The following is a 15005-nucleotide window of genomic DNA, read 5'->3' as shown; positions in this document are numbered from 1 at the left end:
AACACACAAGACATGAAAGCAATGCAAATCCAAATTTCTGACTAGTTATGGTTTTAGCATTCATCTGTTGATAACATTTTTTGACAGATTTTAGGCTTATGCACATGTAGTTTCATTATATTTTATTGCTACATGGATAACAAAAATTATATTGTGCTTTAGTGCTGGAATGCTAAAGGATATAAACGAAAACAGATTTCATTTTCACAGGAATTGTAAGGATATATATTAAAAAGAGGACCATGAGGACACTACTATTGACTCTGCTTGGTCTTCAAACAGTGATTGGTATGGGGTAAGTCACAAAAATGCATTATTATCTTAAAAGGATGCAGAAACTTACCGAAATTACACTGATCATACAGAAAAATAATTAAGGTATATTTGTTTTTGCCTGTGTTAGTAAAAATGGTTCACTCTCTATTTAGCAATACAAAATATATTTTAGAAAATGTAGATCATTTGGAACTTAAAGATTCATTATGTGATGCAGACACTGGTGTGAACGCACAGTGGAGGAAAAAGTGGAGGTAATCCTGTCGCCGCGTCTTCAGCTTGAAGTGAGTTGTTCTGAGGTGTACCAGTACAACACCCAGGGCTGGAAGCTAGATGTGGACAGGATGCGGGCGAAGCACAGGGATGATGATGGTATTGCCCTTTACTACAGACAACAGGGTCCAAAAGCATCCTGCTTTTTGTACAAGTAAGTGAACTGCACATTAGAAGCATTAAAGTGTGGGTGGGTGTTACTGATGAGTCATGAATCTCAGGAAGGTTTTCACAGTTCTATGAATTTCACCTACCAAATGAACACTTGTGTTCTGTTGAATATATACTGTAGCATATTGGTGAAAAAATTTTACCACTAGCAAAAAGAAAAGAGAACAAAAGGAGGAAACAGGATTAGACATGGGCTGAGTCCTTGTAACAGCATGACTTCAAACCTTCTAAAAGTGGATCTGTATTGTATCCTGACAGATGTGATTTGCCTTTTGACAAAAATCTGTAGGGACACATTTATACTTTGCTAATCTCATTAGTTCTGATGGACTGCTGAGGGCTTATAGAGATCAGCTTCCTCTAATAGATTCCACTTTTCATAAATTGCTTCCTTCACTTTGTTCTCATGTTATCTGCCTTTGTGCAAAACACTTTTGCCCTTAGAGGTGGATTCAGGTGAATGTTGAATTCTAACTTAAGGAGTCACAGTTCTCCAGTTTTTGAGAAAAAAACAAAAGAATAGCAGATGCTTTAATTACAAATTACACTGGAAATATGCATACCATTGTTTTGCAGAAATATACAGTAGCCACTGTGGTCATTGCAATGGCTGGACTGACTAAATAAGGTAGCTTTTGGAGGAGAGGTGAAACATTTTTAGGAACCTCAGACTGGTCCAGTTGCCTTCTGTCAAGTATTTTGGATATGTTATGACCTTAACTGGCTGGAAATGACCACAATGAGTTAATAGTACTGTCTTCATGGTCCTCTTGAAATGACCACAATGGCTATAGGTGTAGCAACAGCATCAAGATTAACTAAACTAACAAATTGCACCTTCACAAAATAGTTTCCTTTGCAGTGGCGGATCCAGAAAAAAATGGAAGGGTGTGTGTGTGTGTGTGTGTGTGTGCGTGTGTGTGTGTGTGTGTGTACTTCAAATTACAAAAAACAATTATTGTACACTAATAAAATCAATACAATTTAACCTCACTAATGTGACCACTTTTGGGATTTAAGCAAAGAGTTTGCTTTGATAAGGTTGTCCATAGTTATGTCATTGAATTCCATTGCATTCCGAAAAAGTTATCAATAAATCTATGTAAAATGGAAATCATGATTTTTGGTGAATGTAAAACAAGTAGTCAGGTTAAGGTACAAATAGAGGGTGTAGATATAAAAAAAGGGGAATCAAAACAAATTTCTTGGAGTAATAATTGGTGTTAAAATTTGCTGGAAACCTCGCAGAAAACATGTGCAAAACAAACTATCCAGAAGCATCTAAGTCCTGGCCAAAGCAAACGATATGTTAGATCAAAAATCACTTCACATTCTATATAATTCATTGGTCTTACCTTACTTAACTTACTGTTTGGAGGTATGGGGAATACATATGCAAGTTCATTACAAAGACTTTTTATACTGCAAAAAAAGCAATAAGAATTGTTCACAATGTTGGTTTTCATGAACACACCAATCCCACATCTAAAACTTTAAAATTCATTGACCTTGTGGAATTCAAAACTATTCAAATAATGTACAAAGCAAAGAATAACTTACTGCTGAGTAATATTCAGGGAATGTTTTGTGAAAGAGAGGGTGGTTATGATTTAAAGTAAGTTAAATTTAAAGAGTCATAAAGTGCGCACTACATTAAAAAAGTTCCTGTATTACTGTCTGTGGAGTAAAACTGTGGAACAAATTGCATTTGGAAATAAAACAAATATCAAACATAATTCCGTTTAAAAAAGATATAAAGAATTGATTCTTGTGAAGTACAGTATTTAATAATGACTATGAGATATAAACATGTACCAGGTTTTGGCATTACTAGCAGGCTTAGTACTTTGTTTTTGTATTTGTTTTTAAGGCTGCATTTTACCTTTACAACAATCCCTACCATATCTCTGCCAACTCTGGATGTGTCACAGGTTTTATAGGTTGCAATATGGGAATAACATTTTCAAAAGATTGACTGTCCAGTTTCAACTCTGGAAGTGACTGCTAATCTGACAATATTTAATCTAATCTGGCTTCATAAATTGTAGGACCAGCATCTGCATAGTCATAACTGTTTCAGGTACCAACTAGCAGTTACCTATGGCAGTCATTCAGGTTACATTCAAAACAACCCCCTCAGTGTAACTTATCCACTGTTTCAAAACTGATATTACAGTTTGCATAGTAAAGGAAGCATTGATTCTGTCTTGATGAATAAATAAGACTGAAATAAATTAATAAATGTATCTGTCCATCTCAGACCCTCAGAGATAGAGAGCCAGATGGTGAACAAAACAGTGAGGGCTTGTTGTAAGGACTGGGGAGGACCACACTGCTCAGAAGGTAAGAAGAAAGACACTAAGCTTTCCCACAACATATGTGATCCGTTTTACTTTTATAAGATGCAAAACCCCAAAGGTTATGTCATTACAATTGCATTTTTCTGTATTCTAATTTCCTAGCACCTTTACTCTTTCCTTTCCATGTAATTCCTTCATGTTTCGCCCAACCCCTCTGAGGCATGGGTGTTCGAGGCCAGTGTTTCTCTACATGGAGTTGTGAGGAGTTCCCTGGGATCCATAACTCTTCTCTGATGGTGATGGAGGAATGTTGCAGTACTATCTGGGGCCTAAGCTGGAAGAATGCTTCTGACCAGACGTGCTTGTCCTGCACCTACACTCTCCTTCCTGGTCAGACAACACATATGCACATGCACACAGTTTGAGAATGCATATGGACATACAGCAATTAAGGATCTTTGCTGTAAAGTTGTGTTTACACCCCTTAACATCCACTGGCAATCCATGTGAGGGTTAGGGTTGAATTGATGTGGTTTAGATTCTGTTTTAGGCGCATGCTAAACACAGAAACTAGAAGATGTTCCCTTTAAAATAACATCTAATACATCTACTTTGACCTTACACTTCTGTTGCAATCCTAACCCCTATGCAAAGATTGTATAACTTTCTGCTCAGGGTGAACCCTTCAAATCCTTAACCAGTGGCAAAACTGCTTAATAACTTCTGAACCACTAATCAATACATAAATATCAATAATTCAGGGAAAATGTAGTTTCTCACCTTTTTATCATCATCAGATATGACCGGTTTGGATCTTCAGAGACTCTGTAGTGAGCGTGGAAACATCATCATCTTCAGCAACATTGATTCACCAGTAAAACCCATGTAGTTTGATAAATGACAGTGGATGGAGACACTTGTTTTTATGTTCAGTTAATGATATATTTTGCTAAAAAAAAAAATCCTTTTTCTTCAGTTTTCTTGTTTTGATATCACCTTTGAATTTACTCTATGAATATCTACACTATCAGTAAATTCTAGTAAAATACCTGATTTTGAATGAAAAATGCAAAATATAGATGATATTATAATAAATGGTGATATTACTCAGAGGAGGGTAAATATAGAGGGAAAAAAGTGAAAATTGCCACTAAAATAGTTCTTGGTCTTAAAGGGTTAAACAGTCAGAGCTTCCTTTATGTTGTCAAGCTCTCATTTTGTTTCATGTAAAATCCTAGGGTGAAGAAATGATATTATCTAAGTCTCTGTCCTTTTCTGTTTCCAGATTCCCGGTCCTCCACCCTGGTGCGTGGTGGTCTGCTGGGGAGTATCAGAGGCGCTCATGGTTCTGCTATGTGCATGTCCTGGGGTGGAACCCATTTTCGCACTTTTGACAGGAAGCACTTCCACTTCCAGGGCAGCTGTACCTATCTGCTGGCTTCATCCACTGATGGCACCTGGGCTGTCTACATCAGCACAGTTTGTAAGAGAGGAGGGAAGTGCAGGAAGGTGGGTCTCTCTGTTTTTGAGACTTTTCCTACTACCAGACATACAGTATCACATTACTTCTGAATAAATATTTGATGGCTTCCATGCAAAAAATATCTGTGTTGTTCTATTTAAAGGCACTGAGAATGATGCTTGGTCTGGATTTGGTTTCAATTCACCACAGGAACTTGACACTAAACAACCAACTTGTCCCACATGGAGAACCACTATTTCAGAATGGTACATTACAGTCAACTATTACATAAAGTTGTCACACCTGAAGTGTCCATTCACAGAAAAATCACAAGGCTACATTTTGTTTAATTTATTTCCACTTTTTTATTGATTCAGTCTGCAAACTGCACTGAAAAGACTTTCTACAAAATATAGATCAGTGTTAAGTAACACACTGAGATTCAGTAATAAAGTTCTCTTCAAGTTTTATAACCATTTGGACAATTGGAAGGCAACATTTACATGCTTAAAGGTGGGGTGCGAGATGTTATCCTGGAGCCTTTTTTACTATATTGCTTAACATCCCCTTCACACCCCAATTACAACCAATTAAATGCTCTAACACATAAATAAAAAAAGTGAGTCACCTGTGGAATGGACAGGAGTGATAAAACACCATTCAATCATTTTAAGCACCCAATCGAAATGATTGAACGGTGATATGTCTATCAAACTCAACTGCCATTTGTCCCTCCCCCCTCTGCGCGTACCCCTCTTCGTGCATGAATCGGGCATTCTTAGAGGCTTGGAGCACTTGTTCAGGAAACAAAGCCAGAACCAGAGCTTGGCTATATTAGCTATATTAGGATGTAAAGTTCACTGGCAAACTATTTTGTCACTAACTAACAACTAGGAATTGTTAGCTAGATAGGTATGAATTGGGCTTGTTCTGTAAGAGCAGGGGTGTTGGAGGAGACTGAATGAGGTATGCATGGATCGGAGCTGGGGCCACTGGAATTGTTGCTGTGCAGTGCTTGTGAACCCTTGAGAACAAGTATTGTGCGTGCCAGTACTCTGGAGGTGTGGCTTTGGGGAGATGTCTGAAGAAAGGGGTTTGGACTTTTGAATTGAGTATTTTCAAAATGTAGCTTGGCGAACAGTTTTTCTAAGATCTCATACCCCACCTTTAACATGAAATAAAATGCTCTTTATGTGTTATCAAAATGATATTGTCCATGCATAAGTATAGTTTTATGCAAACTGATATTTGAATTACATATAACAGTAAAAACTCACCATAGTATTTCATCTTCCTGTAGGAGTGAGTGTCCACTGGGTGGGTGACTTTGTGTTCGTGGAAAGTGGCCTCGGGGTCAGAGTGAAGTTTGACTTAGACAACACGATCTATCTGACAGTGACGGCCGAACACTTGGCAGCCACTAGGGGGCTCTGTGGAGTGTACAACAACAACCCTGATGGTGGGAAAAGCACAATAACACAGGCACACCAAAACAAAATTGTAATATAACAAAATTATCTATGAATGATGTTACTGATTTGTTCCTCCTGCTACAGATGACTTCACCACGATGGGTGGAAGTGTGTCACAGTACGGTGCTAGCTTTGGCAACTCATGGAAAGTTCCTGATCAACAGAATGAAGTACAGTGCAAAATAAATTTCATGATATAGTTTTTTTGTACCCATTGCTCATGTGTCTGATATATTTCATATTTACCTGAATTCAAACTAAAAGCAACCACTTCATCGCTATACATTAATCTACCTCCCTGAAACACTGATTGATTTTTTGAGAGGGTTAAAAAACAGCTATGTTTGAAGTAATGTCATTTAGTGTAGTTTTTCTATTTTAGCCACATGATGTCCCCTTTCAAATGCAGTGTTGTAAATATGCTTTGGCTTTACCCAACCTTAACCTTGCCTTTGACCTTACGCTGCAGTTGATGAGGTTTCACTTCAGGTTAGGTTTCCATGATAAGCATACCAGTGTGTGTGTCCCAGTTCTAACTGAAAGTGAACATGTCCATGAGTTTGATATAGTAACTACCTTGATGGTCTTCACAAACATCCTTACTTTAGTCCTAACTATGGCCCTAGCATGCTGACCCTTGCTATTTTTTGCAATATGCTGCTACTTTGTACACCAGCAAATCTGAAAATATTTCAATTCCAATACAACTGTCAGGTTGTTTACATATAAGAACCTGTTGGATTGGAGGAGATCCACAATTTAAGTGGGTGCCTTTGTTGTGAATGCAGATTTTTATCACAAAAATCACCCAGTCCTGTGATGCATCCTGGTTAATACAGCCTGTCCATGTCCTTAGGGCTGCAGTGATGGGGCTGAGCTCGGTCACAGCTGCGTCGTCTCAGGAGATGCTGCCCTACACAGGCAGGCAGAGTCAATATGTCACAAACTGTTGGAAAACCCCTTCACACACTGCCATCCCCGGGTCAGACAACTCTAATATTTATCAATCCTACCCTTCTTGTGTTTGCATACTCATTGTTTCCCACTTGATCCCACAGTTGTTTTGGGAAATCAGAAATAGGTTTATACGATGCAATATACATACAATGTCTCTGTAAACTGATTAAGAGGATCCTGGAATAGAATGGAAGTCTACCATTGAGTGTATGTCCATTGGGTGTCTGTAATAATTTAATCCCAGGTTTTGGCACAGCTAGCCTTGAATATACAACTTTGAACATTATCAGTTACTGAAGCCCCAAAAATAATGAGTATTGTAAAGTAATTCTGGTTAATATATTATCCAGAAGATAAGGCTGTATCTGTGTAATCTACTTGTCCCTGGCTTTAGCTATCTAGCACTATTATTATTAATTGTGCACTGGTTTTCAGGTTATGTATTTTAGTACATAATTCCACAAACCTTGTCTATGCTGTTCAGGCTTATTCCACATCTCCTTCTCAGTGAACCCCTATAAATACAACTATACAGTACTTTCATGTACTAAGTACATGCAGCCTGTGACAACTTCCTACTTCAAGTTTTATTATTGAAAAACATTATTGATATGAATACGCATTGCAACAAGTATATCATTAATGTATCTCTGAGTGATATTTCACCCCAAAGTGATTCATTCATCTCACTGTGTGTTTATAGTTGGACCCTGCAGCCTACGTAGACACCTGTTTGTATCTGTACTGTAGTATGGGTCCCAAAGACAGGGAAGCAGCAGTGTGTGACACCCTGGCAAGTTACGCAAGAGAATGTGCCCAGCAACATGTCATCATAATGTGGAGAACAGCCAGCCTCTGTGGTAAAGAAATGTAGCACAATAGTATGACCAGAACTCTGTGACTGAGATTAGATTACATTTTGGTAAACCACCATCTCTGTCTATTGGACCATATGCAGGTGTAGGTGACTGGCAGAAATAGTGAAGGCTGTTTTATATTTAGATGAAGCGATTACTCTCTGTTACTCTCCCATACTTTACTGAAACTAGCTTTCTGAATATTTTGATGCAACATAGATGATAAAGAAGTGAACAAAGTGAATAAGTACCATGAGATTAACCATCCTAGTCTATTGAGACTATATTTGGACAGAACAGTAAAGCAGGTGATGCATGATAGTGAAAAAAGCCAAGCTAACACTAAAGCTAACTTACCAAAACGGCTATGCTAACACTGTTATGTTAACACCACCACATAATTTAACAACTTGCCAACATTAACCTGTACAGTTGTTTTACACTAGCCTAATGTAGATATCAGTGGCGGCTGCTCGTCTTTCAGACAGGGGAAGCTCACTGTCGGCTTACATTAAAAAAAAAAAAAAAAAAAAAAAAGTTAAGTTAAGTTATTTAAACATTAATTCGGCCCACCGTTCCTTTTTAAGAAAATGGTCAGTGACCTTATCGTACCAAGTAGGCGTCTTTTCCAGGGGCTGGACCAGTGTCCTCTCAATGTCCAGCAGAGCTGGGCTGCTTAGATTGCCTTGGCCCATTGTGTTGTGAGTGTAAGACTTCAGCCGTTTTACTCCTTTCACTCTGACCTAGCCGACAGTTTGATTGATTTAACTATCTACAAAACCATATTCAACTCGAACAAGAAATGATTAAATTATGTAACTGAAACAAGAAAACGCTGAAATTATGTTAAATTGAAACAAGGAAGTCCAATGAGTGTGTTTTATTTACAGTGCAAGAAATGAACGAGTAATTTCAGAGTGTTTTCTCTCTTGATTTCACAGAAGAACGCACGGCGTTATTAAACTCAACTGTGTCAGTGAAGGAGTAGATCTCAAAGTAGCTGTCAATCAAACGGGATTCAGCCTTTCGACTGATCCTCCAATCAGCACGTGGGATTCTGGCGTCCAGCCCGGCCGAGCTCCGCCCACAGCTCCATTTACCCCCAGAGACGCCCGGTGTCCAGGGGCGGGACAACATCGTGGCATTTATCCAATTACCGTCCAGTTTTGAGGCAATGAAAAAAACTGTTCCATTCAGTCCCATTGAAGCCCATAGACGCCCAGCGTCTACAGACAAATGCACTTAGCAGAGAGTGAATGAGAAAACAGCGCAACGGGAATGTATGAGAAGTGAACAACATCGTGTCCGTTGATTTGTGATAAAGCTGATTCTGAACAAACTCATCTTTGAGATGAACATGTTCTAACACATTTGTAGTCAATAAAATGTCAACACAACTGTACATATTTAACCATTTAATTTGAGTAATTTTAGGGGAAGCTGGGCTTCCCTTGCAGTCTATGAGAAATCGCCACTGGTAGATATCAAAAAATGTATAAAACAGGCAAATTAGCATATGCAGGCCTAATTTAGCGAGCTGGCTGGCAAACCAGGATGTTCTAAATTAAACTAAAAGTCAGTTAGCAGTAGCTAGCTAATACATCTACCTTATACTAACAGACAGAACATTAAGTAAAAATATATTTCTCATCAGTCTAAGTTCTTAAAACATAACATGCGCACTTGAAAACCCTTGGCTTGATTTATCATGCGCACAACTGCCACCCAGTGGCCTGACTTATTAGTGCATATAAAAGTTTTTGAACAAACGGACGACCAACTGATACCTGTGGCCTGTGTGGCTGTGGGTGAAAACAATACATCATATAGAAATTTTAAAAAATTAATGTTTTAATAGACAGGAGCTTTTATAGTCTGACTACAAGTAAGTAGGCAAATAAAACCATGACTAAAAAAGAAGGCTTAGGTAGTCTTTGTAGAGAGAAATTTGTGTGCTTGTAATGGCCATGAATTGTAATCATGTTTGCTGCATTTTTAAAGGAATAGAGTCATTAACAGCTTTGTTTTTTTGCTGCTATAGTGTCTCAAAAAAATAAATAAATAAATTAAAAAAATATATATATATACATATATATATATATATATATATATATATATATATATATATATATATATATATATATATATATATATTAGAATTGCACAAAAATCTGTCAAAAGCTGCAAATCAATTGGACTACAAATAGTCAATAAAAGAGAGAAAATGTAAATAGGCAAGCCAGGTTATGGGCCATTATCAGCAACTGAACACTTCCTTTTTTGTCTTTGTCTCTCCAGCTCGAGTGTGTCCGGGAGGTCAAGTGTTTTCAGATTGTGTGTCTTTATGCCCCCCTACCTGTGCATCCCCCCAGGCCCCTGGGCCCACCTCTGCCTTGGGCCAGTGCAGGGAGGAGTGTGTAGGGGGCTGTGAGTGTCCACCAGGCCTCCGCCTTTACCAGGGGCAGTGCCTGAAAAAGGACAACTGTCCGTGTTTCCATCGCAGACGCACCTACCAGTCTGGGGACAGGATACAGCAGAGATGCAACACCTGGTGAGGGGCCTGTGTGTTTTTTATATCATTCCTCATATGTCATTGTTTACCAATAGTTCTATGTACCCTTAATTGTTCCAGTGTGTGCAGTGCAGGCCAGTGGCAGTGCACTGAGGAGAAGTGCGCTGCTCAGTGCACTCTGATGGGGGCGCTACAGGTCACCACTTTTGACAAAAAGAGGTATTCACTTCAAGGAGGGGACTGTCCCTTCACTGCTGTTGAGGTGAGAGTCATACGGTATATCCACATTCACTCTCGGTTTGATAGCCTGCTTTGTGCTTAATGATGTGCATGTGTTCAGGACTTTGTTAACAGAAAGCTGGTAATAAGCGTACGCTGTGGGGAAGGTACCACAGCAGGAGGGAGAGGAGGAGGAGGACGAGGAGGACTGGGATATCTGACGGAGGTGACAATCACTGCACTTCGCACCACAGTCACCATCACAGACACTGGTGAGATGGTCTAAAAAATGCACTAAAACACTTGCTAATTAATATCATGGTGGTGGAGTCACATACTAACCAAAATATAAAAACCAAATATACAGCTTGTCCCAAAAAGTGTATACATACTTTAAATAATTGTAAAGTAGGTGTAGTAGGTGTTTATTAAAATTAATTTAATTTTCAAAATGTAATACAATTTACAAACATCATTTTATTGTTTTGTCACCACCTGTTCTCAAACTGACATCCATTCTGGTGCAGACACTGCTGACAATGCAAAGTAATGGAATCGCACACATCATGAAACAATTCCCTTGGTATTTTCTTGCATTCACCTTCAATGGCTGCTCTCAATTCAGCGATTGTTGCAGGTCTCATGGCGTAGACTTTGTCTTGTAGGTATCCCCATAAAAAAAAGTCTAGTGGTGTGAAGTCTGGTGAACGCGTAGGGTATTCAACAAAACCCTTTCGTCCAATCCACCTGTTTGGCAAGTTCACCAGACCTCACACCACTACACTTTTTTTTATGGGACCAAGTGACCCAGAATAGATGCCATTCCATTTTAGGAATAGTAGCTTAAAGTTTAAATTTTTTATGAATTTTTAAAGTCCTCTCCCCCATTTACTTACAGCTAATGGGTGAAATTTCACATGTTTGTTGCAGCAAAACTATCCGTTGAATTCATACCAAATTGAATGTATAGATTGTCAGTGACCCTGAATGGATCTTATTACATTTTGGGAACAATCGGTCAAAGTTAAATTTTTTTATGAATTTTTAAAATCTTCCCATTTACTTATTGTGGGCGAAATATGTGCAAGGGGTGGGGTTTGTTGTGCCTGGCACCACTTGTTATCAATGTTTCCAGGTTTCCAAATTTACTGTTCCTAAACAAAGAATAACTTGAACAAATAGTTGAGAAGACTGTGGGGTTTGGTAACATCATGAAATGTAATTCCAACATGGGTCATAGATGGATGATTGATAGAAATAAATGTAAACACTAGTATAGTTGCACACAGCATTTAAATTATTCATATTTTATTGAGGAAATAGATTAAAAAAATATTATCCGAGACAAATAGCATTTAGCGTCATTATTATAGGATCACAGAAGAGTTGAGTTTCTTTTATTACCCTGCCCTCCAAAGGGGAGGCAAGGGGTATTGTTTTTGGTTTGGTGTGTTAACACTCTAGCAGCAAAAGTATTGGTTAAATTCATACCAAATTTGGTTTAACGATTGTCAGTGACCCAGAATAGATCTGATTACATTTTGGGAACGGTAGGTCAAAGTTAAATTTTTTTATGGATTTTAAATTTTTTTTTTTTTTGCTTTCCCATTTACTTATAATGGGTGGAATATCACATGTCTGTAGCAGCAAAACTACTTTGTTGAATTCATGCCAAATTTTATTTATAGATTGCCAGTGACCCAGAATAGACGTGATTACATTTTCGGAAAAGTAGGTCAAAGTTAAATTTTTTTAATGAATTTTGAAAATCTTTTTATTCTCCCATTTACTTAATTTCAAATGTCTCTAAAATATCAATTTTGTTTCAATTTACTTTAAACTTGGCACATATATAGAGGCAGTTGATATGCTGACAACAGGACTGGCATACACATGATGACTTCGGCTAGATCAGTGCCAAAATAAGTTAAAATATGTGTGAGGGGTGGGGTTTGTTGTGCCGGGCACCACTTGTTCCTTTCATTTTTACTGACAATATTTAACACACTGTGTTTTTAGTTTCTCTGAAGGCAAATAAAAGCAATGGTAGCAATTTATATCATATCTTGTTTGATAAAGTTTTAGGTAATATAATATCGCAGTTGCTGTGTAGTTAGTAATATAATGGGTTTTAACGCTCAGTATATCTGAATGATATTTTGACAGAAATTCATGTAATGTGGTAATAATTGGGGAAAATAATCTAATAATAATTTGGCACCTATATAATAATCTGCTATCAGATATATCAATATTTGGATAAAAAATGCTAATATGCAACATGATGGCAATAACTGGTCAGTATAATCAAATGAACTTTATTCTCAAACTACTTTTAAAACTGCTATTAGTTTAAAAATATTTAATTGAACTTGATTAATAAATAGTATGTTATAACCAAACTGTATAATTTTGTAACTGTTAATGTAAAGTGCTACAAAACTAACAATTTGTCAAAGCAACAGTTACAGTTTGCTGAGAAAAGTCATTGGGCCTCTTACTTACTGTTGGTATTGTAACTTGTAGGTACAGTGACACTGCATGGAAAGAGAGAGGCGTTACCTGTGGTGACAGGGGACCTAGTGGTGCGTAAGGCCTCGTCCTCATTCCTTCTCATCCAGACCTTTGGAGCCCAGGTGCTCTGGCACCTAGATGGACCCCTGACCCTCATCACCTTGCAACCTGGCTTTGCGAACAAGGTGACTGTCTATTTCATATGGTCCGTTCTTTTTTCTTTTTCATCCTATTTAAATGCCAGGACTTTTTGCCATAATATTTTCAAATTATAATATCTAAAAATTATGGAGCCCGGGAAGGGACATGCAAAAAATAAAAATTCTTTCGTTACCACGCAATACTTTTGCGTGATAACGCAAAAACTATTGCATTATAACACAAAAGTATTGCGATATAACGCAATAGTTTTTGTGTTATAATGCAATCATATATGCTCTCTCTTGCTTGAGGTCCATACATAATATGTTGTGGTCAAGTTTGGGTCCGACCGTGCCAGGTCTGACATGCCCTCCTGTCCTGTGTGGTATGACCATAACTCTTTCATTATTTGTCTGATGGGAAAAATTCCAATGGTTTCTGAATGAAATTCATATTTGCCCAGCTTCACGGTTGTGGGCAGCTTCATGGATCCAGGTGGATGTGCGCCGAGTGTGAATGGTCTACGCATGAGAAAGGAGGATGTGCGCATTGTATTAAAATCCTTTATACTCCAGAGCCTAAAATGGTCCACCTGGACTTGTTTTCTTATTTTGACCATAAAAAGGTCAGAAAATATGTTTGTGTCCTTTTGTCAATTTTTGCAGGACACTTCGAACGTTCAATATAGCAGTCACTGTTTGTTTTAATACTGTAATAATAATTTAAAATGACGAAAAACACAAAAACAGAATTTGGTTGGTTTTTTTAGTTTTAGCGGTGAAAAAAAACTCTGAAATTACACATGGATAAAAGATTTGAATGTTAAATATGAACTTTGAAAGTATAAAAAGTATTTATGACAAACTGTGTGAGTGTTTGCCTTTTATTGTGCAAAAAACAGGGTAAAAGTGCAAACTATACAGATGTTTTACACACACACAGGGCATTCGTCCCTTCTGTGGCTGCAGAGTGCCTTCATGTCCATGGTTCTGTCAGAAACACTTCTGTCAGTTCACAGGTCTCACACATCCAGGCAGTGCTCCCATGGCAGAGTTTGCACATGGAAAATAGTCTCTTCACACCAAAAGTCAGTCATCCTGGGGATGTGCTGAATGTCTGTGGTATTTGGACTGATCATCATCAGGCTCTGCCTCCGTCCTGCATCTGTGATGTGGGGCATCTGCAGTATCTGCTCTCATCACCAGAGCCTTGTGCATCACTGTGGCTTCTCCCTCTTCATCCTTGAATGTAACTTCCCGTGGGCACATGGAAAAATAACACACATAGAACAATATACTACACAAACAAGACAAGGTAAAATTGCACTATTGGAGAAAAAAAAGTCACTGAACATCAGCGTTTGCGCTCTTATTTTGTAGAGTGTCATGTGCACTTTTACGCACAGAAAGTACAGCACACTCCAAACTAACACATATCCTACGTGGTTCGTACTTTATTCTATAAAACTACCATGCAGTATAAGCGTCAATTTACACATACAATAAAGTAAAACAAGTAAAAACTACATAGAAAAAAACAGATAGTGCTTCAGTCATATTGAAAGTCTACTAGGAAATGGAACTGGGTGAACTTTACCTTTCTTCTTCAGCTGTTGCTCCATCAGTCGCTCCTTCAGTCACAAATTCATCCATAAACCTCCAGGGTGGTCTTGTAACCTGAGATTGGGATTGCATACATTTTCCAACACTAGAATCTAATCCGTTATCCACTCCGTTATGCGCTCCGGTTCTCCGCTCCATGAATCCGGTCTGCTGTGTGCGTCCCCAGTCACCGAATGGCTTATTTTGCAGCTTCTAGGATGGGTACCCGTAAAATTTTCGCATTGACCAG

The 15005-nt window shown here is 38.2% G+C and overlaps 1 protein-coding gene across 1 annotated transcript in view; it reads left to right on the top strand.

The window, feature by feature from the left end:
- The first annotated feature begins 242 nt into the window (after window positions 1-242).
- Window positions 243-15005, top strand: part of LOC115411693 (SCO-spondin-like) — a 204861-nt gene continuing 190098 nt past the window's right edge. Inside the window, 14 exon segments of the mRNA XM_030123908.1 lie at window positions 243-295; window positions 494-703; window positions 2981-3063; window positions 3240-3410; window positions 4306-4529; window positions 4646-4748; window positions 5783-5941; window positions 6039-6124; window positions 6811-6936; window positions 7615-7771; window positions 10067-10319; window positions 10401-10542; window positions 10621-10771; window positions 13026-13198. Of these exon segments, the coding sequence (XP_029979768.1) occupies window positions 243-295; window positions 494-703; window positions 2981-3063; window positions 3240-3410; window positions 4306-4529; window positions 4646-4748; window positions 5783-5941; window positions 6039-6124; window positions 6811-6936; window positions 7615-7771; window positions 10067-10319; window positions 10401-10542; window positions 10621-10771; window positions 13026-13198 (2091 nt within the window).

This window comes from Sphaeramia orbicularis, chromosome 20 (assembly GCF_902148855.1).
Source record: "Sphaeramia orbicularis chromosome 20, fSphaOr1.1, whole genome shotgun sequence".
Lineage (NCBI taxonomy): Eukaryota > Metazoa > Chordata > Actinopteri > Kurtiformes > Apogonidae > Sphaeramia > Sphaeramia orbicularis.
Note: the sequence above shows the minus strand (reverse complement) of the source record. Positions and strands in the feature narration are given on the sequence as shown.